The sequence below is a fragment of the Sturnus vulgaris genome, chromosome 2 (assembly GCF_052056855.1).
Source record: "Sturnus vulgaris isolate bStuVul1 chromosome 2, bStuVul1.hap1, whole genome shotgun sequence".
Classification (NCBI taxonomy): domain Eukaryota; kingdom Metazoa; phylum Chordata; class Aves; order Passeriformes; family Sturnidae; genus Sturnus; species Sturnus vulgaris.
Window position 1 is genome coordinate 104,469,798 of NC_142244.1, and position 27,443 is coordinate 104,497,240.

The 27,443-nt window shown below is 35.9% G+C and overlaps 1 protein-coding gene across 3 annotated transcripts in view; it reads right to left on the minus strand.

Annotated features, from left to right (window-relative positions):
- Positions 1 to 27,443, minus strand: part of RPS6KA3 (ribosomal protein S6 kinase A3) — a 76,118-nt gene continuing 48,675 nt past the window's right edge. For 2 of the 3 annotated variants that reach the window (XM_088160263.1, XM_088160262.1), the window contains 13 exons: positions 25,569 to 25,639; positions 21,200 to 21,288; positions 20,870 to 20,934; positions 20,669 to 20,771; positions 20,359 to 20,483; positions 18,489 to 18,614; positions 16,958 to 17,047; positions 12,518 to 12,676; positions 8,873 to 9,034; positions 8,603 to 8,679; positions 7,414 to 7,531; positions 5,195 to 5,335; positions 1 to 4,065 (listed from right to left, as the gene is read on the minus strand). In XM_088160263.1, the coding sequence (XP_088016389.1) occupies positions 3,943 to 4,065; positions 5,195 to 5,335; positions 7,414 to 7,531; positions 8,603 to 8,679; positions 8,873 to 9,034; positions 12,518 to 12,676; positions 16,958 to 17,047; positions 18,489 to 18,614; positions 20,359 to 20,483; positions 20,669 to 20,771; positions 20,870 to 20,934; positions 21,200 to 21,288; positions 25,569 to 25,639 (1,449 nt within the window). In that variant the 3' untranslated portion in view covers positions 1 to 3,942. The remainder of the gene's footprint in view (positions 4,066 to 5,194; positions 5,336 to 7,413; positions 7,532 to 8,602; positions 8,680 to 8,872; positions 9,035 to 12,517; positions 12,677 to 16,957; positions 17,048 to 18,488; positions 18,615 to 20,358; positions 20,484 to 20,668; positions 20,772 to 20,869; positions 20,935 to 21,199; positions 21,289 to 25,568; positions 25,640 to 27,443) is intronic. The other variant, XM_088160264.1, reaches the window with a different exon arrangement.

A 27,443-nucleotide genomic window follows, 5' to 3' on the forward strand; every position in this document is an offset into this window, starting at 1 on the left:
TTTAAGACGTTTGAAAGTTTATTCATAGTAGAAATTTCAATTTCTTTTGAAGACTACAAAACCTGCCATTAGACAGGAAAACAAGCAATGATAACTTTCCAAAACTGTTCATAGTTACATCTGGAACAGTTTTAATTACACATTAATAGCATGATTGGAACATCTCTTAGATCAGACTCTGAATAAAACAATCATTTAAAGTATTCAGTACAATTAATTATTTTTTAAACTAGCATTTCAGTTCTATGACAGCAGTGCCAAGCATCTAACAGATGCTATTGTAATGGTCTAGAACAAGGTACAATACCACTGATTTCCTGGAACAGTACCCTAGACTCACTTACATGCCATGCTGAGAAAACTAGTATAAAGTATGATTGTATAGAATCGTAGAAAAATATTTTATCTGTGATTTTGTAATTTTTTAAAAATTGTTTAAGTAGACTTCCCCCCCAACTAGGTTGCAAAATAATTACATCCCTCATAAGTACACCTTCCCTTTGATTAGGTCAAGAGTATCAAGATAAAGCTAATCATTTACATCATTTTCATAAGTGAAAATGCATCTATTAACCACTGCTGCTTAGTAAGGGCCAGCACACTTTGAATCCTTTCCTTCCAATAATAGAAAAGCATAGCTTTAGTTGGTAACACCACATTTACAAAAGGAAAACACACACACACACAAAAAAACCCCAGACATGTAAATCTATTTTCTTATGGCCTTGTCTCTTCCAAAAAAAAGTTTTAAATATTTTCTTGAAAAACTCCTTTTAAGTTTCATTCAATGTTATAGTGATTATGAACACAGAACTTTGCCCTTACTGGACACAGATGGCATTTAACGGGTATTGCAACTACACTCTTCCCTCCGTTCCCTCATGCTCTTAAGCACAGTAAATGGTAATTTCACACTAAAAAAAATTAAAAACAAACCACGGTCAACACAAAGTTCACCTGTATCTTCATTTTCTTTTTTTTATCCTTTATGACTCTGAGTCACTTGTTATGCTTTGCAGACCAAGCAGCAGTCCAGCAATGATGAACACAGTGTGTCACAAACTCACATTCTAACAGAAAGGTGCTGACACTCAGAGAAGCATTATGTGGATTTCTTTATAGATTATAAAAAACTGCAGTGATAAAAACATAAAAAAAAAGTGAGTCATGAACATGGATACAAACCAGGAAGTAAGGTACATAAACCACACCTGGCCTGTAAAATACACCTCCCTGATTAGGCAGGCCTTTTATACCTTGGTTTAGAAAGTCACTTAAAAATATAGTGGATCTAGACTTCAACACATTCAGCTTAGGGTGTGCTAAATTTTCATGTTTTGCTACAATTTAAAATGTCCATACTCTGCTGATATATATACATAATTTAATAGCAACATTTGTAAAGTCGAGACTAAATTAATGGCTCACTTGAGCGTGTAGATATGTAGAATGCAGGAGTTAACTTTGCTTCACTATCTGGCTAATGATCAGTGAGCTTGAGGACCACAAAACACAGCTGCAATAAAACTAATGAGAGTATTTTTATATTATTTTAATGTGGATATTGCCAATAGTGAGGCAGCTTAACACTTCCTCTTTTTGGTCTGTTCTTTGCCAGGTACCTATATACATACAATGAACATAGTAGGAACTCCTTCCTGAAGTGAAATGTTATTACTGACACACTGACAAGTACTGCCATCCTTTTATTTCAACAGCATTTAAATAATTTGGTTGACTAGATATGACAATCTTCTAATTAACACCTTAAAAGCCACCAGAAGCTATAGTTTGTAGATTTTGAGAAGCCTGACTTAAAATTGCCCAGTGAGCTAAAAAATACTTTTTTTTTTTGAGATGTAAGGTTTTACTAAATTCCTCTGGAACTGCTGACACTGTAAAAAAAAATTTAAGATAGCCTTTTTCTGCCTTTACTTAAAAATGTTTCTTGAAGCAAGGGCAGATACATCTGTACAGCTAAAGAGAATTTCAATGCTAGAGCACCAAGGGAAAAATACTGTTCGTTTGGGAAGAGCTGTGTTTTCAAATTTCTGGAAGCCAGGCTAATTTAAGAATCCCTGTTTATAAAACCAATTTCTTCACAATTATATAATGGATTAAATATTTAGCAAATTTTTAAGGGCAATAAAAGTGAGACCCTTTGCAAATCTAGCAATAAAACCTTCCCCAAGGAACTCAGAAATTCTGGCAGAAGAAACACTCCAATACAGAACAAATCTGTGGTGTCATAAAGATGATTCTTCCTTTCAACGAACCGCTGATGATTTCAGGGAAATAAGCCAATTAATCACCACAAAAGAAATTTAATGCCACTAAGCCAAGAAAATACCTTCTTATGCAAAACAAAAAATTGCATTTTTCACAAATAGCCATTCACCCAAATCCATATTTTATTAAAGCTGGAATTCCCAATAGTCATTTTCACGTCTGGAAGGACTTTACATAGCCTGTAATTTTGGTGGAATGGAACACTCACTGTATTCAAACACATTACAGTGCCCCTTCTCATTTGGGCATTTTCACCTTTTCAAGACCAGCCGTCAAGATGGGCCTTTAATTACTTTAGACACCAAGAGTATTAAAAGTTTATATCAGTATTTAAAGTGAGTCTTCCACCCTCATTACCAACTCACTTCCATCTGTGGAAAAGTGAGGATGTTCCCTCTGAATAGCTTCATCTTACCTGACTGGGATGACACTATTTTCATGGTAAATTAGAATGACCCTTTTCAAACCAAACAGATCCTTGTGACTTGCCTCTCATTTTCCTTTTGAAATCAATTAAAATTAGCAGAAAGTAACTGACAGAACATTAGATCCATCAGTTTTGCAACTGCAATGAACGCATTAAAACCTACTCTTTGCAGGCTGCTATTTTGCTTTATCTCCAAATGTTGCCTTTCTTCTTTAATGCCAACATTCATTCACTGAACAATTCCTTTGCAGCTTAAACAAAAGTCATAGAATACAGATAAAATATTAACAATGGATTATAAGAATAAACCATATAGAAATGTCCTCTATCAGAAAGTATTTAGAAATAATTCCTGAGTCCAGAGATTAGATAGGAGAGACTAGAAGAGAGGGGAGGGGTAACAATGACAGTGAAATATGGAGCAAGTTATCTTTTCTCTGGCTTATATATATCATCTATAGGATATATAGTATGGTGAGAGATTCACTGTTTAAATTTCGTAACATGACATGTGGCATCAAAACCACAGAAATGTAGAAAAGACATAGGCAAGGAAAACTACTTATCCATAGTATTACATTCAATAGCTGTTTAACAGTCAGGCTTCTTTCAGAGCTGTCCAACAATACTGATTAATCCAGGCTAACTGTTTAATCAGATTTACTTGTGATAATGATTAATAATATCTAAGTAAAACAAGGCATGTATATGTTAAAGAAAACAGCACAGAAATGTACTGCTTGTGAACTGTTTACAAAAACATACAAAATGTTGGATGGCACAATGTATAGTGCTAATATAAACAGATTGTTTAAGCTAAGTGCTTAACGTAAACTGTCCATCTCGACCTGTAACAAAGAATATTTTAGGGGACAAAAAAAAATATTCCTTATAAAAATAATGCTATGTGGTGCAGAGTGCTTTATTCAGTGTATTTTTGACAGAGGTGGCATTTGTAATTCTTCTGGTTTAGTCAGTTGCCAACATGATCATTTTCTTTGTTTCCACTTGTCACTCCATTTGCAGCTCCAGTAAGATCAGTAACTTGCCATCAACAGTTTAAAGCGAGAGTAGATGAAAGCAGTAGCAGCAGCAGGAGCAGCAGCATTATAGGTACCAGCTGGAACAGAGTGTGCTTGCAGGTATCTGTCAGGTATGTGCTACCTGTCGCCATGATTTGTGCTATCATCTTATGCCATGGTACCAAGTGTCTGCTTGAGGTTATTTCACAGGGCTGTTGAGGTAATTTTTTTTATACCTCTCCTCTGAGCAAGAGTAGAACGGCCAACTGGCTCCAAAACTGGTGACTGATTACGATTCAAAGCGGAGTAAGTGGCTGCCATTGCACCCTGTGGGGTAGAGGGGAAAAGAACAGCAAGAGTATGTTGTGACTGATGCATACACTATAGCAGTGCTAAATGCCAGAAACTCTGAACAAGTTTTAATTTTCAGTCTATTTTCATCTACAAAACAGCAACATACTGTTGCATTACTCAAGTCCTAGCAGTGCTAGGAGCGAGTGTGTTTTAGGGTAATAAATAGTTTTACATTGCTTAAGGAGTCAAATCCAGAAGGTAGAAACTAGGTTGCCAAATTAAGTTCTGTCACTATGTTGTGTGAAAGAGTTGGGGAATGAAATCCCATTGGTAGACTGTCTCTGCTTATCATTTATATAACCATTTCAGTTTCCAACAAAATATTTTAAAATCACCCACATTATTCAGCACATACAATTTATTTTAAAAAAATTCAGAAAGTTGTGAGCTGTGGGATCAGAACTCCCCCACTTCCCACTTGTGTTTTTGGATGCTAGAAATTTCTAATAGCTGACTCAGAGTGTTAATCATATTCTTCAGATCCTTTTTATGTTGCACAAGAGATTCTTGAAAGTAGGACTGAAAACAATGTTGAACACAAAGAAGTAGAATTCAATTATTTTTGATTTTCCTCTGCTTGTTTAAAGTAAAAAAGTTCCAGGTTGTTTCAGACAGAGTGTAGAAATATGATACCATAATAATTAACACTGCCCTTTTGACTTCTCTTCAGCTTTTACTGTGATCACAAAGTGTTCCGTATTCCTTCAATTACTGGCAAGTACCCTCCTCTGAAACTATAACGTTAGCAAACGATTTTTTCTCCTATAGTCACCTGACATTTTTCACTGTGAGAAGAATGATTTATGTTGGTTTCTGAAAGCACTTAAGCCTTCCATTGTAAGTAAGCCCGATAGATTTCAAACACAAGAAAATGAAAGTCTTTTTCAAATATATTAGATTTATCACCTGTAAGTGGTTTTACATGAAATCCTGTTACATATTACAAGTTCATTTTATGGCTTAGTGCAACAGCCAGTTGTAACAACTTTCTCAATTTCAAGTATTTAGAGGAGACACATGCTACCCCCTAACTTTAAAAACAAAACCCCTTTTGTTTACAATAATTTTGGCTAAATAGCAAGCTGAAAAAATATCTACTTACCTTCACTAAATGGGGAGCATCCTGCCTGTTCAGCTGATATTGAGGCAACTGGTCACAGTGAACTATCCATGGGTGGCTGAGAACTTGGGCTGCAGTCAATCTTTGATGAGGGTCAACATGAAGCATTTTTGAAACAAGGTCCTGTCAATGAATGTCAATGGAAATAAGAGCAGAAATTCAACTTTAAAAAAGATGAATAGTTCAAAACTATAAAATAAGATTCTAGAGGTATAAAAATATAATATCAGTTATATAAAATATAATGTCAGTTTTAAACAAATTAAAAACCACCCAGCAATGCTAACAGTGTACCTTTTAATTGTGTGACTTTATGTGTTAATAGTTTTGATTTGCCAATTTAAATATACTAATTTTTCTGTTGTGAGACAGAACCAGGAGCAAAAGCAAGGCAGGCCTAAAACTTAAAAGGGTATAAAAAGAAATTTATTAACTACACAAAGAAAAAAGAAAACAGTAAATTCAGAATAAGATCTTTAGATCACTCCCTCCTCCCTTCCTTCTTAACAACAACATACAAAGACACTTCAGTCAGTCCCCACTTAAATAATCTTATTCAATTCACTTCAGAGAGAGGAGCTTCTCTTGTTTGGCTATAGGGATTTCTTCCCCAAGGAAGGAAAGAGTTTTCCTTTGACTTCACTTTCACGAATAGCAGTTGCCCAGGAACCTGCAATCGTGGCACTCCTCCCATCTTCACAGCCTTCCCAGAGCTGTGCTTGTGGGCCAAGTCAAACTCATGGGGTATTACTTTTAAGAATGAAATGTTCCAAAGCAAAAGTTCTCTTCTTCTCTTTTCTCTCTGTTCATGCTTCATCCTCAGAAAACCAAGATCCCCTTCTTTCCTTAGGGCAAAAGATTCTCAACACAGGTGCTTTGTGGTGAAATGATCTATCAAATGGAACATCTCCAACCCCCCATGTCTTTCTCCACAGTTTATAGGAATATTCAGTGCAGTACAGTCCACCTTATAGCTCACAGAAGGATTTTCAGCTGTCTTCACAGCATCTCCTCATTCTCCTCCCATCTAAAAAACTTAGCTCTTGTTTCACTGACTTTGTATCTTTTCTGTTTTTCCCTTTCATTCAAAGGAAGATTGGAGGTCTGTAGGTCTTATCCGAGCACTAAAGAGTTAAAGTTTCACACAGGAGTCGCAGGGCTGGGCCAGGCCCGGGCCGTGCTGAGTGAGGGGACGGCTGAGATTTCAATCAGCTTAAAGGGGACTCAGCTACAGCACCCCCTGCCCATGGCCACCCCTGCTTCCAGACAGGGCCCGGCCCTGCCCATGGCCACCCCTGCTCCCAGACAGGGCCCGGCCCTGCCCATGGCCACCCCTGCTCCCAGACAGGGCCCGGCCCTGCCCATGGCCACCCCTGCTCCCAGACAGGGTCCGGCTGCCTCCCCCCGGCCATCGGGTCCCCTGGTTTGCAAACGGGGCCCAGCGGCCCCCGGAGCCCCCCACATGGGAGGGAGCCTGGGCCAGGCTGGTGTTATCTGCTCAGCCACCAGAAATAAAAGAGAGCTTTTTCCCGGGTTACCTCCTTCAAAATGTGTGTTCATGGAGCAAACTAACTTTCTCCAGTTGGTTTCTCAGGCTGTCAATAACCAAACCAGCCTCTAGTTGGTCCTATCCAATCTCAGAGGAAGTTCTCATAGAGAAAAACTTCTCTGACTCTGTCCTTCCCCAGATGTAACCAGCACAAAATGAAGGTGTCCAATTAAATGTGGAAAATTTTAGCATTTTAAGCATCCATATAGAAGGGGCATAAAGGATATTGCACACTGAGGTTCAGAGTATTTGCTGTCAAAAAAGAATTCTCAAAAATGTAAGGTTTCATTGGTTTTCATTATCATGATTTAGACTCCTTGTATGATTTTTGAATGTCATGCTTCCACGTCAAGTTTTATGAAAGCACTTCTCACCACGGATAATTGTATATATGAATACTGATAAAACACACTATTTCTAAGGACAGCTGTTAACTACTGCAGTGTAAGGCACACCTCTTCTTTCCTCCTACATGCAAGTGACTGCTGAAACATGAACAGATCAAAAACAGGAAGCAAAATTCCAGGCATGTAAGGGATTAGATGAGCATTTTAATATAAAAATGGGTGGAACTTACCCAATCATCTGTGATATAACAGATACATTGAAATCCATCCCTGATATCCCCAAGAGACAAAGCAAATACACTTGCCTTAGCTGTGTCTGAAACACTGTTCCAATAACCACCGCTGAGGGAGAACTTTCCACTTCCTATTCGGGCCAAAATCTCCTCTGGGGTGTCATCAGGACCATTTGCAAAAGGAGTGTAGCTATTTAACCAAACAAATTCAATGTTAGTAACTTCCACGGCCTAGGCCTCAGTAAGTATTATAAATCTGATTACAAGTTCAACATAATTATAGGCAACAAATAGTCAAACAGTTATAAAAAGAATTTATTCTTAACACATGAAAATACTTGGCACTGACTATAGATCTGTTCTTATTGTATGTATTCCCTCTGTATTTGGTCTGAAAAGCAGATTTTTCCTATTGCAGTTCAAATACTGGTGGTTCCTTTACAGAATTACAGAAGGTATTCATTACACTTTCATACTCTAGTGAAGTACTCAACTAATCAATTCTGTTGTAAATCTAACTGTCTGAGAGAGAATAAATGTTGGTTTTATGCCAGAGGAAGAAAGGTGCACCAGTTTTCCTTCCTTGACTGTACATACTCTTGCTGCTATCGGAATGCCCCCAACCAAAAAAGATTCATTTAAAACCAAATATGTTTGTCACGTGTTTATTTTAAAATACAAAAATCTTTGAGGATGTGGCATAATATAACCTAGAATAAAAGAATAGCCTAGCATAAAAAGATAGTTGCTATAGCATCTGCTAAGTAGATTTTAAATTTCTAGTACTATAGTTGAAGTCCTTATCTTTTATACAATTTATTTCTCTATTACATATACAAATGCCTTTTTATTGCATTTATTATATTCTAACTGCATCACATCTAACATTTTAGTGGTTGGATTTTGCACACAAACATGCTTTAATGCATTGCAATTGTATTTGCAACATATATTTCCTTCAACATAGACGCTGCTTCATCTATCTTTTAATTTTCACGTGAAACAATAAATTCTTGGTGCAAAATCACATTTAAGCAGAAGTTAAAAACCTAAAATAGAGGTGATGTTAGAAGCAAAGAATTTTTCCCATCAGTCCCTGCAAACTTGGATTTTACTAAAGGTAAAGCATAGTCTCAACTCCAAAATTGAGATTAATCAGTGCTTTGATAGAAACATCTGCAACAATGGGCCTACATTTATTACTGGTTTTGTTTGTATTGGTTTGGTATTCTACAGTGAAGCAAACAATAATCACCCTTACCCAGTGAGCATGGTATAAAGCAGAACACCAAGGCTCCATATGTCACATGCAGCATCATAACCTTGCCTCTTTAAAACCTGAGGGAGACAAATATTTTTTTTCTGAAAAAAATGCTTAGAAATTCTTTGATCATGCTATAAAAATGGTAAATTTTCAAATTTTTACTGTTTACAGAGTGATTCTACTTGTTACACAAGAACCAAAAAAATCTAGCTAGCAAAAATATCCCAGTAAAATATATCAAGGCATATAAACCATCCTGGGCTTTACCTCTGGTGCAACAAAATTTGCTGTGTAACATGGAGTCATCAGAAGACCATTTTCTGCTCGCAGTTGTTTTGCAAAGCCAAAGTCACAAATTCGAATTGATTCTGGATTACCAGATTCATCAACATAAAGAATATTGCTAGGCTTCAGGTCTCTGTGAACAACCTAAAAAAAAAAAAAAAAAAGAGACCATTAAATACAATAAGCTAAACACATTAAAAGCTTTTTATTATAATTAGCAATTCTGCTACTTAAAATTAAGTCTCCCATAAGTGTACTCAGTTTCCAGAGTTCCAGCTTCCATCAGCTGCAGCGTTTTGATGCTCCATGGTGTCTGGAGCACAAGAATTCTAACTTGGAAACTCTTAACTATAAAACCCTCTCCAGACATCCTTGCCTCCCTAATTTATTTGTACAGACAGTTCCAGACGTCTCTTCCGATAGTTGAATCATGTATTTCCTTTTTAACATGCATAACTACCAGGCTCTTTAAATCAGAACCTTTAGCTACTAATATCTTTTGGAGACAGGGGCGCCCATAGCTGCTGATGTACCACCTTGTTACATAACCACAGACTAGTTACTGCTGGAGTAACTGTATTCCATTCTCTTCATTCAGACAGTCTGAATTAATATCAGAAAAACACTTAAAAGCCTGATTAAGAAGGAATTTTAATAATAAAAAACCCCCCAAAGTATTAAAGAGATACTTTGCAAATATAAAAGAAGCCTGTGCTGGTTCCCAAGTGGCTGCTTTTGCTCAAGATGTAAAATGCTTGACAATACTGGAGAAACTACCAAAGTTCTGGTAGAACTTGAATCTATTTTATAACAAGCCTTAACAAAACCTGGAATGTACAAGGACAGTCTTTGAAATCAGATGACCTGCTATATTTTCTTCACAAGACAACTTAGACTACAGCCTCCAGAGACTGCTCTCTGTAAAGAAGAGGGTATATAGCACTGTAAGACAGCAGAGTGGATCTAAGTGACCTCCTTTAAATATTGAAGTAGAACACGAGGGCCTTTATCTTCTTTGTTGTCCCATGCGTTTTATTAATATTAAATACAGCTTTTCATAGTTAAATTTAAATGGAAGAGATTGTGAAATATTTCATAAAAGTAATCACATTAGAACAAGAAGATATTCCCAGACTTCTGCAAATAAGTGATGTCCAGAAATCAGCAGCTCAACACACTCATCCAAACCTAGCAGGGTTTTAAGAAAGCAATGAGACCAAGAAGTAAGAGTGCAGTGGGTAGGCACATTGCAAAGCCATTTAACGCATTATTAGTATTAGTCTTTACTTAGTAGAGACTTTTCCAGCATGCAAATTCTGTGGGATTCTCAGATTTAACAAACTAAGTACTTAAAATTATGGAAATAAGCACCCTGTAAGCTGAAACATATAAATGTTTTTTAAAAATTTGACTTGGAACAGTAGGTGTTAAGGGGAACATCCTGGATTTAGATGTCAGTGTATAAGAGAACCAGTTCCTGATTGCCCTTGTTTTTTATCTTTTACCCTAACAATGAGCGAAACAACTTTTAGTGCTCCAGAAAGCAAATAAAAAAAACCCTAGGTTTTATTCTTGTTGATGTTTTGGTGGGTTTTTTTTTGAAAGAGATTCTAAAAAGGGGTAGAAAGGAAGAACTGATCAATGGAAGCAGCACAGAGCTGGGGATTTGACAGTTTCTAGAACAGTCTGCTTGAGTTGTATGCTTTTGTTGGAAGAAGGGGAAGCAGTGCTCAATAGGAGGAAAAGTAAGTGTAGCAGTCTAGTTCAAATTAAAACTCTACCTCCCAAGCAATCAAAATGTTTATGTCAAAGAATAAGTGAAACACCTTCCTATGTTAAACAGCTTTCCCAAAGGTAAATTTTGAAAATATTTAAAAATACAATGCCTTTAAAAAACATTGCTAGATTGTTTAGATTATGTTGGTATTCTGTATAGAAATAACATTTTATTTTAGAGCAACAGAAGAGAGCAAAATAACCTGCAGGAACTTCCAGTTCTTTATTTCTTAGCATTGTGCTTTTGACCAGCAGTCTCAATTACCAACCAGCATTGACAAGTCTGGTGCTCCAAGATGATATGACACGACACTTCTTGTTTATCTGTTTTATGATGTCTCTTCTGCCTATCCTTAATCACTGTATGTTGGCCCCACTACTTTTAGAATGCTCTAGGTGAGTGTTGGTAGCACTGCTTACCCTGAGGATTTAATTCCTTGCTTAGTTTCTCAGTTTAAAAGTATCTTATGAATATCCGTGAGGAAACTCTTCCTGGGAAAGATTGTGGAGACTGATACAGACGCAGAGACTGTCAAACCAGATATTACCTAATACCATATTCAAATAAGCTCCTCCAGTGTCCAAAGGAGTTTCAGCAGGAAAATCCACTGAAGACACGAGGAACTCTTTTTCAGAAAAGAATTAGACTACTGAAGTGCTTACTATTTATATATATATGTGGCCAGCTTTCCTCTGGAGGTGTACTTAATATAAGACTTGAACATTTCCAAAAGCAAACATTCCAAAGTGTACATGGTCTAATACAAGTTAAAATGCCAATATTTACAGATATCTACAGTAAAGAAACCATAACCCCTAAAATTCCTACTAGATGCAAGGTCACTGGGCCTCTTGTTAGCCACATGTGGCAAGAATGAATCAAGTTATAATTTGTTATTCTATTATCTGTATTTCCATACAGAAGGTATCAAGGTTTGATCCTAATTCCCATGGGTGCTGCTGGCCAAGGACTATAATCTGTGCACACAGGCTCAAATAAAAACACACACAATGAGCAAGTGACTGAAGTGATGAATCACAGAATGAGATACCAGGTAACTTTGATCATAAGTTTTCTGAAATAACAGCTTCCAGACATGACAGTGTGTATTGAATTGCTATTTGCTACTTAAAATAATTTGAGTACTATATGTTCCAAAGCATCTTTTCTTGGGTAACAATACCATGTATTAGCAGCTTGACTTTTTCCTTGCACCCTTCTTTTCTGCTTTTTCTCCATTCCCTTTTTCTTGTTTACTTAAAAACGCAACACAACTTGTCTTTCTTGCCATGCAATTATCATACTGTCCTTCCCTATATTTGGACTACTTCCTCTGTCTTGAAATTAATTTCCCAAAATGTTAATCTTCAGTCTTCTAAAAGTTCCTGACCCTATGGCACAGGAGTTAAGTCATAAACCATGTTCTTCAAAGCTAAGAGGTCGAATGAATTACAAGTATGACAGGTGGAAAATAAATTTTCAGGGTATATCATAGGACGAGATTGAAATTACATTAGGTCCCATGGCTATGCAACGACACTGGTCCTAGCACTTCTTCCTGGACTTTCTTCCCCTCATATCCTCTCTCTTAGTAATTATCTGCATATTCTACAGAACTGCTGACAGTCTGCATGAAGAACAACAGAACGAGTTGCATCACCTCAGTTATCTGAACACGTACAGAGCTGATAAGGAAAGTTTTGATTTCAACACAAATTCCTGCTGCAATGTAATTGTTTACCAAAAACTACTCAATTACCACACAGAAGAATGTATCAAGATACAAGTTTATCTTCTGAAAGAGAAGAATAACAACAGCTATAAACATTTTGTCTGAGTTGAAAACTTACCCCTTGTGCGTGGAGATATTCAACCGTTTTTGTTATTGTGAACAGAACAGCACTAGCTTCTCTTTCTGAGAAAAATTTTTGCCTAAGAATTTTGTCCAGCAATTCTCCTCCTTTCATAAGTTCTGTTACTACATACACATATTTTCCATCATCATATACCTGCAAAGAGTACATAAAAATTTAAACTTCAAAATATTTATTCTCTGCTGTCTTCCTGTGAAACACACAGATAGTGCAGGTGTGTCCACAAGCTGTTTTCTTCAATTGTTTTCCCTGTATTTCACAACCCACACGCTATCCAAATGTTGTTCATCTTCAGAAGTGAACACCAAACCTTCCCAAAAAAGGCAATAATGTACCAAAATAACACAGAAATTCTGCCATGAAAGTGTTTGGAGATAAGAAAGGGATAAATAACAGGTAGTTTCCCTCCCCACAGTTTGACTGAAACAAAGTCAACTAGACATGTGAGAAATTAAGTAGTAAAAAAAGGAAACTAGTCTAATTTAGGCAAAACCAGAGCTAAGTCAAGCAGAAATTATTGCACCAAATTAAAAATATAAAGAGAGATCATTCCAAGTCAAGACAAAAAGAAAGGGAAAAAAACCCCCAATTTTATCTCAAATAGCCTCTGTGAACAGTGAATACAAAGTTGCTGTCATAAAACCCAAAATCTTATACATTACTCTGCACAGAAAGCCTATATCAAAGTCTAAAAGTATTAAAATATGCACATTTTATTCCTTACTTCTAGTTATGGAAAATGACCTAATTTTTGCATGGCTTTATCATCCAGGGAAGCATTTGAGAATTCTTTACATTCTCACCAGAGGGCACTACAGACTGAGTAATACCAAAGCACATTTTAAGGTACTTAGACTTCAGCATTTCATTTCAGTTGCACTTTCACAGAATCATGGAATGATTTAGGTTAAAAGAGCCCTTAAAGATCATGTAGTCCCAACCTTCTCCATAGGCAGGGGCATGTTTCACTAGATCAGGTTGCTCAAAGCCCCATCCAGCCTGGCCTGGGAGTTCCAACTTAATCCAGAAACAATTCCTGCTTTAGTGAAACCTTTTACAGACGGTTCCCTTTAATAATTTCAACCTACTTTTATGCTGATGTTGCAGGGCTTTTTTTTCAATAAAATGTGTGAAATAAAAAATAACTTGTGTTTAAGTAAAAGGAATAGATATCAGCTAAGTAACAGAAAATAAGAATAAAAACCAGGTTTTCATCCCAATTCCCTGATCTTAAGCTACCTGGGAAAAACATGCTAATAAAGTTCTAAGCGTCAAAACTTTTCTTATCCTAACGATACTTTTAGTACTGTTATTTATATCAGATTTATTTTCTCACCAAATAATAATAAAAAAAGAATGTTAAATAATTCCATGGGCCTTACAAACTTATGATCTTAAGGAGATGAAGACACAATGGATTTCTGTGTTGTCATTTAACAGGAATTTTCCCCCCAAGAAATATAAATGACTGAGCCATCTGAATGTGTTTGTATTAAGACTTTAAATAGTACATATTATTCAAAAGAAGAGTTGTCTAACTCTAGATACTAAACTGGATTTTTTTTGTTAGGCATGCTTCCTCTAATCCCAGTATTACATGAGGAGATCAGCACATTTCATTTCACATGACAGAGCATACACATCTCAGGATTGCAGAATTCAAGCAAAATTTGCATTTGGTTACTATTTTATCTACTGGTCCTGCCAAAAATCCCCACAGATAACTCACCCCAAACAAACTATTCCCCTTGCACCAATTTTTCTAATGGTATTTCCAACTTAAGTTGGTTTTGAATAAATACTGATGATGTTTCCTTCACAGGTGCACATTATCATGCTAAGATCACAAATTTTTAAAATTAACTCTGAGCACAAGCCACAGGTCAGTCAGTACATCTTTTCTACAAGGCCAAGTGGAAAAAACTATAGTGAGAAACAGATGTGGGCATATGAAAAAAATATAATGCAATGGAGAAAGAAATTAAGGTTTCGTGCCAAGGGAAGCAAGATTTTACAGACATATTATGAGGTATTTTGAAATCATAAATAAGCACTTGGACAAGGAGACTGGATATCTTGTATTCAGGTTTCTAAAATGTTTCTGGAAAGATTGTTCAGCCAATGCTTTAAATAACTCAAACCAGGACAAAAGTTCTGTTACAGAACAGTAACTATTACATAAAAAGGGTAAAATACTTATAATGGTCTGGCACAGGAAGTTTCTAGGTAATGTTTTGTTGGAAGCTGTGTGCTTCCTCCCTTCTTATACTGTTTCCTAGGCATCTACTAAGGGCCTCTGTCAGAGGCAGGATATTGGATAAGAAGGACATCTGATTTAGCACAATATAGCTCCTTTTGTTTATATACTGTGTAACTGAAAAAGACCACTGATAACAATCAGAAGGAAAACCCCCAGAGGACTGTGCACTGCAGAAAGAATTTGGTCTCTTGAATATCCATTGTTTCAATCCAAACACCTTCAGAATTAAATTACATAAAAAGGCTGAACAAGAATGAAAACTTCCATCTTAAGCAAAATTCAAATATTACTGCATTTCTTCTTGAAATAGAAGAAAAGAAAAATTATTTCTTGTAGAGTAATTTCCAAAGCAGGAACTTAAATACTGAAATATTTTATATTGGCACTTCAGATTATAAACATTTAAGTTTTGATATGGAACTAAATGAAAATTTGAGCAAATCAACAAGGAGTTTTATTTTTATCATAGTACATGGTGCTCTAGAGTTTGAGACCTGAAGGCAAAATACTCCTTATCTTCTCTGAAAGCTGTAATAGCACACCACTATAATGTGGGACATGCAGGCAATCTGCCCGTGGGTCTGTATTAGGACAAGAAAAACTTAATGTTAAATTTTTATAGATTTATACAAGATTATTTCTTACACTGGACATCCTTCCATAATTTCTGCTTGGGGACCTGATCTGAAGAAGAAGTGAGTGAGAATTACAGCCTTTCTCCCTTTGTGGGCTTAAGGGTTTTTTTTTGCAGTCTCCTATTTGTGTATGGCTGTTGCTGTGCATGAAAGATGGTTCCTGCTGGAAGATGACTGATGATGATAAAAGATTAATTACAAAGTGAAATAATTCAGCATATATTGCAGCTGTTTAAGACTGCCTGGGTTTCTGTTCTCAATGTAAAATAATAATCATGCAGAAGTTCAGGTAAGTGCTCACATTCTCATGTTTGTATTCCTGCTTAAATAACATAAAGCTCTGTCATGAATTAAAGTAACACATGAGCACGTGCAGCACTAAAAGCACCGTGAATGCTGATGCAGGTTCTGTTCAGCACAGCTCCTTTCAAGTAGCTTTACCATCCAACCACATGAAGCAGAACACAAAGTGGGACTGTAATTGTGTTATCTTGCTTACAATAAGATAAGCTCCCTGGTGGGCTCCCCTGAATATCTAACTTATTTTCTTGTCCAAGAAAGGGCCAAACAGTATGATACCAATAAAGTGGAGACAGATTATAGTAGACCAACTTCAAGCAGAGTTCTCTAATGTTCATCTCCACAGTATTTATGAGCTGTTGTTTTAATGACTTCAAAATGTCTGACAATCTCCTTTCAGCTGAGCTGAGCTTCCTGGAAATGGTTTGCTGTTTTGCCTGAGGTTTTGTTTGGGGGACCAGAATATTTCCCTGTAGTCTAAGCAAGTCATTAAGCATACGCGTTTTTAATTTTTAATCCTCTTTAACGAATAACCAAAGAGACAAAGACAATTTTCTTTTTCAGTTAGATCATCAGAATACACTGTTCACTATGAAAACCCTCTACCTCCCAGCTTATGTTATTCCTTGCTTTTTATGGATGAAGTGTTTCCATGGGCAGAGAAAATAATACAAGGAGAAAAAATACCTAGATAGTGTTCATACAGAGGCCAGAAAAAGATACTGGGTAAAAAAGAGTAAGAACCATGGACATGGAAAGATTTTGTCTACTACTGAGTAATACTTGTTACTGTCCATGAAATTTACTTGGGTACTGTGCTAACAGTGAGTTCTTTGTTATATAATAATGTGCATTAAAATTGCTTTTGAATAATGTAGGCAAAATCAGATTCAAAGTTGACTAAGCAATAAAAAACTTCCTTGTTTCTTTAAAAATACAGCCAACATTAAATAAATTATTCTTGTGCTAGGATTTATGAAGGATGAATTATTTGATTCCTTAGATTAACACTGGTACCACAATATAAGCAACTTTAAAGGAAACACAGACATCCCAGTAAAAAACTAGATATTACTGAATAAATTGCATTGGGACATTGTTTTATTTTTAAAGACTGAAAGACATGAACATAAATCTAAAACATATAGCTTGTCATCTCTCAAATTAGAAAGTGATTCACAATTATAATACACTAAAGGATGTCTTTAAAACACTACTTACATCTTTCAGGGTAATAATATTTGGATGCTGTCCATAGCGCAGCAGGATTTCAATCTCTTCTGTTGGATCTCTTTTACTCTTGTCAATAATCTGTAAGAGCATGTACAGACATAAGCATAATTCTTTTTGTGAATCTAGAGTAATGCTTTGATATGCTTATTACCATCTACAGTTAACCAGTATTTATTGTTGCAGAAGGCATGGATTATAACCAAACCCAAGTTTGTTAAATTGGAAAAGCAAGGCAAAGCAAAAAATGTTGGGAAAAATAGAAAAATCTGTTTTGAAAACAATTTTGGAGGATAAGTGATCTGATCTCTTTGGCTGTGATAAATAATGCAAGGCTGTTTGGTAGATCAGACTTCAGTGATCCATTATTTAATAAAATAGGAAGTTCCTAATGTAACACAAAATACTGGCTGGATGATGCTAATGAACTGATTTTCACAATGCTAATCTCAAACAAATATTTGGTGTATCAAAAGAAATCAGAAGAGAAAGAGAACAAAAAATTAGAAAAAGTAAAAATTTCTCAGAGTTAATTCAAACACATATTCCTTATGAAAGCCCATTTGAATCTCTGGCTCTCAAGTTCACCTTGTTCAATATTGTTTTTCCCTACTTAAAGGTATTCTTGTTCTTCTCACTTTTTTCCTCTCCTGAACTGTAGAATTTCCTATCATGTCTTTTCCATTGTTGTGTTACTCCTTCATCCTTATGCCCATACTGCTACCGTCCCCTGCTAACAGATCAGACATTGATCATCTTATTCTTTTTTTCAAGATTCTTTTAGGTAAAAGATGCCCTAACAGAGGCAATAGAAAAGTGAGTGAATCTTCACAGCAAATGTTATAGCTGAGGGAATTATCAGCTATGCCAGGACTTTCTTGCAGTTTCAAGAAATTACTTCAAATTGAAAGCACAGAAGTCAAATCTGTTCCTGGCCAGAACTAGAATAAAAATAAGTATTTAACTACCAAATTGAAACTGGAAGGTTTCCAAGAAGCAATCTACATACTTAATTTCATCTTTGTATTTTACATAATTAAGTAGTAAGCTGTTCAACAATTAAAAAAGAGAACTGCCTCATAGTACAGGATTTAAAGACTGCTTCTTTTTTTTCCCACTTATAAAGTCTGCTAATTCATACTCTTGCTCTCATAGTAACTATCTGGTCCCAGGTTATTATACAGAAAACCTTATAATTGCAAGTTCTGGGGAATCTACTGATTTCAACTGAGAATTTAATGCCTTCAAAGAAGTGCTAGAAAAACCTATAGAATAACATAAAAACAATATTAAAAACCTTGCTGAAAACCAGAAAGCCAAAACAGAGTTTATTCTGTAAGTTATACCAGACTAAAGACTGTTATGAACCCCTTAGCCATTTGAGAATTTATGAATTTACTTTTGCAGTTGCATAAAAAATATTTTTATATTAAGAAAAATCAATCTTAATCTCTGTTTCTCTCACAAATAGAAATGCCCAATGCTAACATCTGAAAAGTGTGGTTTATAGCAAAGTAATTACCTTCACAGCATATTCCATGTTTGAAGCTTTATGAACACATCTCTTGCAGACAGAGTAAGAGCCAACTCCAATATCTTCCTTTACTTCATATCCATCAGTAAACTGAATGCTGTTCCTGTGCAACTGCTACCAAAATAACATTATCAATCGATGAATATTCTTAATATTTAACTTATTTTTTAATTAAAATAACTTTTAAAAAAATCCTGCTGATTTGCTTAAAATTTAAAACTGATGACTCTACTAGGTCAAAGTGGTGTAAATCCCAACTACCTTCTGTTAAAAATTAGTATAAAATAGATTATATATTAGACATATTGTAAAAAATGCACACTGTATTTTAGACACTGACATTATTTTTCTGTTTGTTGCTTTACTAATTTAAAGATAGAAACTCCAAACCAAAGAAAATCAGAAGACTTCAAGGCAAGCTAGTGATACAACAATGGTAAAGAAGTATCACTCTTTTAATTATCCAAATAGACAGAATGCCAGCTGAAAAATTCAGACATAGTGAATAGATTCAGATTGGCTGGAACTGAATGGAATGGCAGTCAAAAAATCCTTTCACAGAAATAAAAAGCTGAAAGGAGGACAAGTGCTCACTCTTGTAAGGGAAGGAAATGGTGTTCTAGTGTATGGAGTTTGTGCAAAGGATGCAAAGCATTTGCAGGAAACCATCTGGATATCCTGCAGCACAGAAAAGAGGAAATAGGAGTGAGGAAGTTGTTGAGGGGCACAGAGGAAAGGCAGCAGAGAAACAGACCTTTACAAGAGAAGGAAACTATATACAAAGAGCAATAATGCCATCTACAAAAACGATGTGGGAATGAAGCAGCACAGAGCTTGCAGAAACTTCTAGCAAGATACCAGGATCAGAAATAATTCTGATGCCTATATCAAATCAGAAAGCTTCTTGAGAATAAAAAAGGATCTAAAGTTATATTTTAAAAAAATGTTATTACACATGAAACAGTAATGTGTAGAAAAGCATATTGCAACAATTCTAGACATGAGAGTGTTAAAGAAATACAAGGGCTATTCATGTTCTGTATAAACTGTGGGTTTTTAAAAATTCTCAGACATTTGCAAAATACTGATGCAGTGAAAACTGCAAATAAACCCGATCCTACAGCACACCTTTTTATTCCTACCTATACCTTAAGAAGTTTTCAACACAATTTAGATCATGAGTTGGTTTTCATGACTCAGTAATTAGAATTATTAAAAGACAAGAGGCGGTAGAAATACAATTGTTGCAGAGGTCTCCTCTTTCAGGTGACAACCTCACAATTATTAATAAGGAGGCTCTGCTGGAGTCATTCAAATATATACAGGAAGCCAAAGCTTGAGTTTGCACTGTAACACTGACTTGTATGATGCACTGAAATCAGTCACAAAATAGCACAGATTAGCAAATTAACTTCAAGTGGCTTGAGAGGGACAGAGTATGTCCTGGGTCATGAATTCCAAGAAACACAGCAGTCCAGAACATCCAGATACAATTCACAATGGTACTCCAGTGCCTCCTACTACTGCATTGCAGGAGTCAACTGATATTTTCATGTGTGGGGGAAAAAAATAATAAATCAATATATCTGTTATTCCACTCCACTTTATGGCTTGACATTAAAGAGGTAAGACAGTACAGATGGTGGAATGCTCTCATTTAAGGCTGAAGCCTATTTGGACTTGTAGCTGCTCAGTAATTAAATAGGTCCTGTACCTTCAGAGATTTTGTTTGGATAAAATCATCTTATCTTTACTTTTCTTGTATAAAAGATGACAATGATTTTGTCATGATACTTCATTCTGTGACAAGGAAACAATCCAAGAGTCAGCACTGATTTTTTAAATTAGATTTACTCACCTGGACAATTGAATGCACTCCAACTGTCTGCATTGCTTGGCTTTCATCATCTGATGCAATAGCTACAAAACTAAATCCCCGAAAAAGTTGATGTGCATTAGCACTGGGTGGAATACCAGGCGAATCTGAAAAATACATCATCTACTTACAAGCAGAATCTTTAACATGCAGATATGAGACTAAATCCTGAAATCATGGTAGCACCTTGAATTTGTAAAGACAACAATTTGCATCAAATTTTGAATGAAAATATTTGAAATTCAAATTCTATCTTTTGAATATATAACTTCTCTCATTCATATATCGTTACCTTTTGGAGTTTTTGCTGTAAACTCAGGGTCAAAATAAAATGTATCTTCAGGTCTGCCAGTTGCAGGTTTAAAAGGAGGATGGATTTCTCTCCGGTACAATTTCTGAAGAGAAGGGACACGTTGTAAATGGAAAAGTTATATGATACCATAAAAGATTTAACCAAGAAATGTACTGGATTGATTTTTAATTAGATACTCACATTCCAATCTATTTTGGAAAAGAATGCATGCCTCTTAATTTCTTCTACTCCATCTGGACCTGCTCCTTTTATAAGGAAGAAAAATGTCTATGAATTATTTTCTTCTTGGTCCAAGGATTGGCTAGCAAAATGATATTTCTTATTCCTTCTGCAATAATTTTAGATGTATGACTAGCAGAAATGATAATACTTGAGTGATCTCTTGAAGGGCAAACTACATTCTTATTTTAAAGCCTATTTTACACAGGAAACAAAATTTTAGTCAGTTTAATGACCACTGATGTTATATATGTTATGATCAAAATTAAAATATTCTGCTAAAAACTTTACCTAATCTGTTTGCTGGGTTTCTTTTGAAGAGCATTCGCAGGAGACTCTGTGCTTCAAGACTCAAGAACTGGGGCATTCCAAGTTTGGCCCTAGAGAATGAAAATAATTAACAGTATACAAACATATCTAGGTAAGAATTAACTCTGCACTCCCCCTGTCCTTTGCCATTCAACAAGTCCATAATAAATGAAGTAGCATCACCGAGAAATTGCCTTCAGACATCAGACACAGAGCAAAAGTGCTGTCAGTCATGTAAACATGTTTGGGTTTTCAATTTTTTTTTAATAGTATAATATTTTCAGCAATGACTCAGAAACTTAAGTAAAAGTTGGAAAAATGTGTAGAAAAGAATAGCTAGAGGCTAACAGTTTATAAACTTGTAAATTTTCATCACATGCTTTGACCCACTTATGGGTCCAGCTACCAGCAAATGACATGAAACAAAGCATTTTGATAGTTATATAATAGAAGGACTAAGAAAAGTACCACACTATGATACACAAAGATGACCCAGGAAACAAACTAGAATACAGAAATTGAATTAAGGTAGGACACATATTGCAGGATTAGCTGATTAAAAAAAATTAAAAAAAATTTAAAAACCCTTTTCCTTTTTCTCCCCTCCTCAATCTATTTCAAATAACACTTTTACAACTTGTCAGTCTTGAATTTTTAGATTTCAGTTTTTGTACTTTAATTTTGTTTTGTAATCGTAGTCATATTGTTTTCATCTCCATTTAACATTGAACCTCCATTCTCTCACTGTTACTAGGGCTTACTTTTTCTTGTAACCATGATAATGATAAAGGAAGGATATAATTGCTTCCTTTCCATCACTAATTCAACCTGTAGCTTATATTTTTCTGTAACAGTCCATGACTAAAGCTCTGTGTTCCAATCAGAACCTGATTTGTCTTGAATTCCAGGGATTTCTAGATATTCACTTCTGTGTCACTTGAGTAAGTGCATGCATGTTGCCACTGATTCACAATTCATTACTTTAAAACTAGAACTTACTAAATTTTCCATTCCTTTCAGCATTAAAAAAGGTAGGGCAGGGAGGAGGAAAATCTGAAAAACTTTGGCTTCTTTAGGCTCTTCAGTAACATACTACAGACAGATCAAGGCCACCAGTGGAGAGGAGGAATGGGCAGTGGACCATCCAATTTTTCCTGACTGCCATGCACCACCACCTTTCACAAAATCTTGTATAAGGCACATGACAGAGGAGAAGGAAAGGCAATTGCCAGTCCTCAGAGTTCCTCTGTTATGCAGCTACATGAATGACAGCAATTTTTTTCTGACATTCCTGATGGACAATGACAAAATTTTATATGAAGGCATACCTCTTAAGTAAAAAAGAAAGATGTTAAATTTAAAATTTTAACTTTGTTGCTGCAACCTACGATTTCTTCAAACTGCAGGGTTTCCCAGTTTTAGGTAAAACACACGAGAATAAACAAAAATTTGTCTTGATAATGTGAGAAATAAAGAACCCCAAAAAATTTTTATTGTAAGGAGAATGCATTTTCTGTGGATTTTTAGGAACAGAAGGTAAGAAAAGCAATATATTGTAAATATACACTATGAAAACCAGAATTCATAGGCACACCTGTCTATTTTAAAGTTTTATGAACAATTTAAGGAAAAATATACTAGGTATGTGGAAAATAAAAAGAAAACATAGACCAGAAAAGTGTGAATTTATCAGAAAACACTTTAAAATATCTTCTGGTTTTCAGCTGCTTATATGACCAAAAGAAAAACACTTTTATGCAAGATAATACTCATAACCAAACGAAACATTAAAAGAGAGTAAAATGTCTTTACATCATAGCACACTTTCTGTGCAGCTATTTGAAACCATTAACAATTGCAAAGACTAGAAGGTGAAAAAAGAAAGAAGTTGGAAAGGGCATTAAGAGATACATTCTCAAATGAAACCTGAAGTAATTACAGAATCACAGAAACCTGTAATCGCTTAGGTTGGAAAAGACCTTTAAGATTATCAAGTCCAACCATGAAGCCAGTGCCACCCAGTCCACCACTAAACCATATCCCTATGTGCCACATCTTTTTGAAAAACCTCCAAGGACGGTGACTCAGCCACTTCCCTGGGCAGCCTGTTGCAATGCTTTACAACCCTTTCAACGAAGAAATTTTTCCCAATATCTAATCTAAACCTCCCATAGTGAAACTTGAGGTTATTTCCTCTCATCCTGTTGTTTCTTACTATGGAGAAGAGACTGACTCCCACCTGGCTACAGCCTCCTTTCAGGTAGCTGTAGAGTGAAAAGGTCTCCCTCTGTTTATTCTCCAGAATAAACAAACCCAGATCCCTCAGCTGTTCCTCACAGGATCTGTGCTCCAGACCCTTCACTGGCTCCATTGCTCATCTCTGGACATGCTCCAGCACCTCCATATCCTCATAGCGAGAAGCCCAAAACTGGACACAGGATTTGAGATGTGGCCTCAGCAGTGCCGAGTACAGGGGGACAATCCCTGCCCTGTCCTGCTGGCCACACTATTGCTCATACAGGCCAGGATGCCATTTGCCTTCTTGGCCACCTGGGCACAACTGGGTTATGTTCAGCAGTTGTTGGACCAACATTCCCTGGTGCTTTTCTGTCAGGCAACTTTGCAGCCACTCTTCCCTAAGCCTGGCACGTTCCCTTAAGTTGTTGTGACCCAAGTGTAGGACCTGGCACTTGGCTCCACTGAACCTCATCCCAAGGATTCAGCCTGTCCAGATCCCTCTGCAGAGCCTTCCCAGCCTCCAGCAGATCTGTTTTTCCCCTTATTCAGGTTGGGGGCACCTGCAAACTGACACTCAATCCCCTTGCCCAGGCTGTTCATAAAGATGTTAAAAAAGTCTGGCCCCTCAGAACACCACTTACGATCGGCCATCACCTGGATTTCATTCCACTCAGCACCACTCTCTGGGCTATGAATGACTATGAACATCAATTACCTGGAGAAATGCAAGGATATTCTACATGGCAGCTGAATACAGAAGATATTTATAGCAACAGCAAAAAGACTGTTGAGGAACAGAGCGGAGTCACATGCAGGCAAAGAGAAGAGAAAGATGTGACTCATGAGACACAGAAAAAAATGCATGGCTCCTGAAACAAGTGAGAGTGCAGCAGAAGTAACTCAGACTAGCTTCTTGTAAATAGGAGGTGGTCAGAAGGAGTATATGCTTGCAGTGAATAGACAGAACTTTTTAGTTAAAAGACATTGAATAATCATAACATTAAGATTTGATCTGGCATGGTGCTGAGGCAGCAGAAACTAGCATCACCAAATATATTTGCAAATAAGATGAAGAAAAAAACAAGGGCAAAGAATAACATGTAAGCATTATGAAAGCAAAAGCCAAGAAAATAATGAATGTATTTCCTAGTAGTTTTCACATTCTAATTACTTAGAGAAAAGATGAAAGAGTTCCATATATTTATTTTTCAAAACAGGCTGTTAGTGCAAAAGAAATTCCAGCTTTGATATATGGGTAGACAAGTGGTTAACAGGACTGAGAACAATGATAAACAATGAAGCAGAAAACAAATGAGAAAACTAAGATAAATCTCATGAGCTTCCATGGAAAAAAATGGTATCACTTAAAAATAGATGGAAACAGAGAAGTGAACCTATGATATGAGGAAACAGACTTGTTTGCACAGTGTTTGGCTACAGTCCCAAAATGGGGCAGTTACGCCATAGGTTGTATTAATTTAGAGAATATGGGGGGAATTGGCAAGGAAAAAAGCAGACCTTCATTAGCAAAAACAAGAACATTAACTGCATGAAGGAAAGCGATTCCCACAATAGAGCTAATGCAAAATCTATGCTGAAAATAGCAAAGGGGAAAATTGGAGTTTAGGCAACTCATAGGAATGAGTACAGAAGGGAAGAGTCTTGGGGAGGCAAATTGTTTGCAGCATTATATATAAAGGGATAGGGTGAGGAGCTGGTAAGATAAAGGAGGATAAGGAGTGAAAATACTTGATCAAAAAAACTCCAAAAACCTAAAACAAAAGAAAAAAAACCAACAGGGAAAAAAATTCACAGGTTATCAAAAAGGATAAGGAAGTTAAAAAATATTATGGAAATAAGATGGGAGAGATCATGTGGTTGGAGAACTTATTATTACAGATTAAAGAGCTGCTATGAAATCCTTTGTACCTGGTATGGTGGAGGAATAGTGAAGCAAATTAGATAGGCAGCAAAGGGAATTAATAATATGGAATAGGGAGTGAGGATTTACCAGTACCTTTGAAAATGAGGGAGGAGTAGAAATTAGATATTGCAGCCCGGAGGGCATCCCTGTAGAATACCTGATGAGATATATAAATAAGAGTGTACTCACTTGAGAATCATAGTCATGGTTTCTTTTCTGTCTTTCCCTTGGAAAGGTAGAGTACCAGTGAGCATTTCAAACTGTATAGAGTAAAACTTTCATCAATTACATTACCTGGACAAAAACTAATTTTTGACAAAACTACTTAGCATCTTAACCTTCCAAAATTCATGCACGTTAACAATCAAGTCTGCGCAAAACAACTTCATTGTACAATTTCAATTGCTAAGAACATTGAGCAGCCTTTGCCATTTTTAAAGCTGCAAAATATTTTCCTATATTGATAACTTGCTTTACATCCTTTTATCTGAACAACTTAGACTATAATGTTCTGTGTTTCATTTCTGCCTAAAAAGTTTGTTCTAGGAAGACTTGATCTGTACAACTGTATTTTTAGTTTTAAACAAAGGGGAGGGGGGTAGGGAAAAAGGTTTTCCTTTCAAAAGTTAGTGATGATTTCTCCTCATGCAGAAATTTTTTAAAAGGTCAAAATTTTGAAAATTGGCATGTACATAGCCTTCATTGGGAAGGGGAAAGGTTAGCTGATTGACAAAGACATGCATGATGAAAAGTGGTTACTGTATGCATACAGTGGAAATAACGCCTGAAGGAACACGGAAGAGCTACACAGTACGTGCATGCACATTCTACAGTGCCTGGGCAGTAAGCAACAGACACTGCTAAAATACTGATTTGTTCTGAAAGTGACTGAGTAAAAATAGGTAAATATAAAGGCACTCCTGTTGGACTGCAGTATACTGCACGGATATCAGATCTAAGTGAGGCAGTGAAAGCAGTCTGGCAGCAGTCATGGCAGCCAACACTTAGGCAGAAATCTGATTTTTTTGGTTTAAAGATTGCAAAATAATTTAGTTCAATGAAATTCCATGGCATACAGCTAACAACATAGAAATTAAAATAATTATAAAGGAACCCTCTGAACAGCATATGTAAACTTAAGTCATCCTGAACACAAGGTATCCTCTATTCCCTTTTTTCTGGTATGACACAAACATTCAGCCTCCTGTACATAAAAATTATATGTAGATAATTTGCATAAATAATGTATGACTGTAGTATTTGTAGATCTACAATAAGAGCATGAATCTGCACTAATAGTATTCTTTAAAATACCATTTTATTGAAATAAAATTTGAATTTCTTACTGCCATCTCTTCACTACTGGTAGATACTTTATACTTCAGATAATATTTTTTTACAGATATATTAAAAAAATTAAATTTAATAATAATGCAAACATGAAAAAAGCCTTCTTTTAACTTTAAGATTAAGACAATTGTCAAGAAGCTGTGAGGGGGATAAGCCAGAATAAGAAGAAAAAACAAAATTGTTTAGAAAGATCGTCACAAGGTGCACTTAAAAAATTAAGCCTTTTAAAAAAGGTAAATTTGAAGTGCTCCACTTGCATGAAATACAGTTTCTTTAGCAAGCTCCTAATTTGTCACAAGCACACATATTTGTATTAACAGCTCAACATGTGTATTCTTTGTCAACCCTCCCAAATACTATGTTCCAACATTAATAGGCCAATAGTGCTTAAAGAATAAGCCAACACCGGCCTTCCCTACTTATGTTTTATTTTAGGAGAAGAGTACCTCAGTGCTTCTGAAAACTTTAAATAAATGTTTTTACTTGTATGGCATTCCTTAAAACTGTCACTGTTTTAAATGACAATATAGTTCTTAACAATTGCTTAAACATACTTCGTGTTTAGCAGCATAAGAAAAGAAGCCAAACTATTTGTTGAAATATCTTTAAAGTCTCCATTTCTATAACTTCTGTTAACTCTAGTTTCTGTGTACTTACACCACACCAACCATCACTTGAATTTTTGATCAGCTCAGAAATTAAAAATGAGTTAAA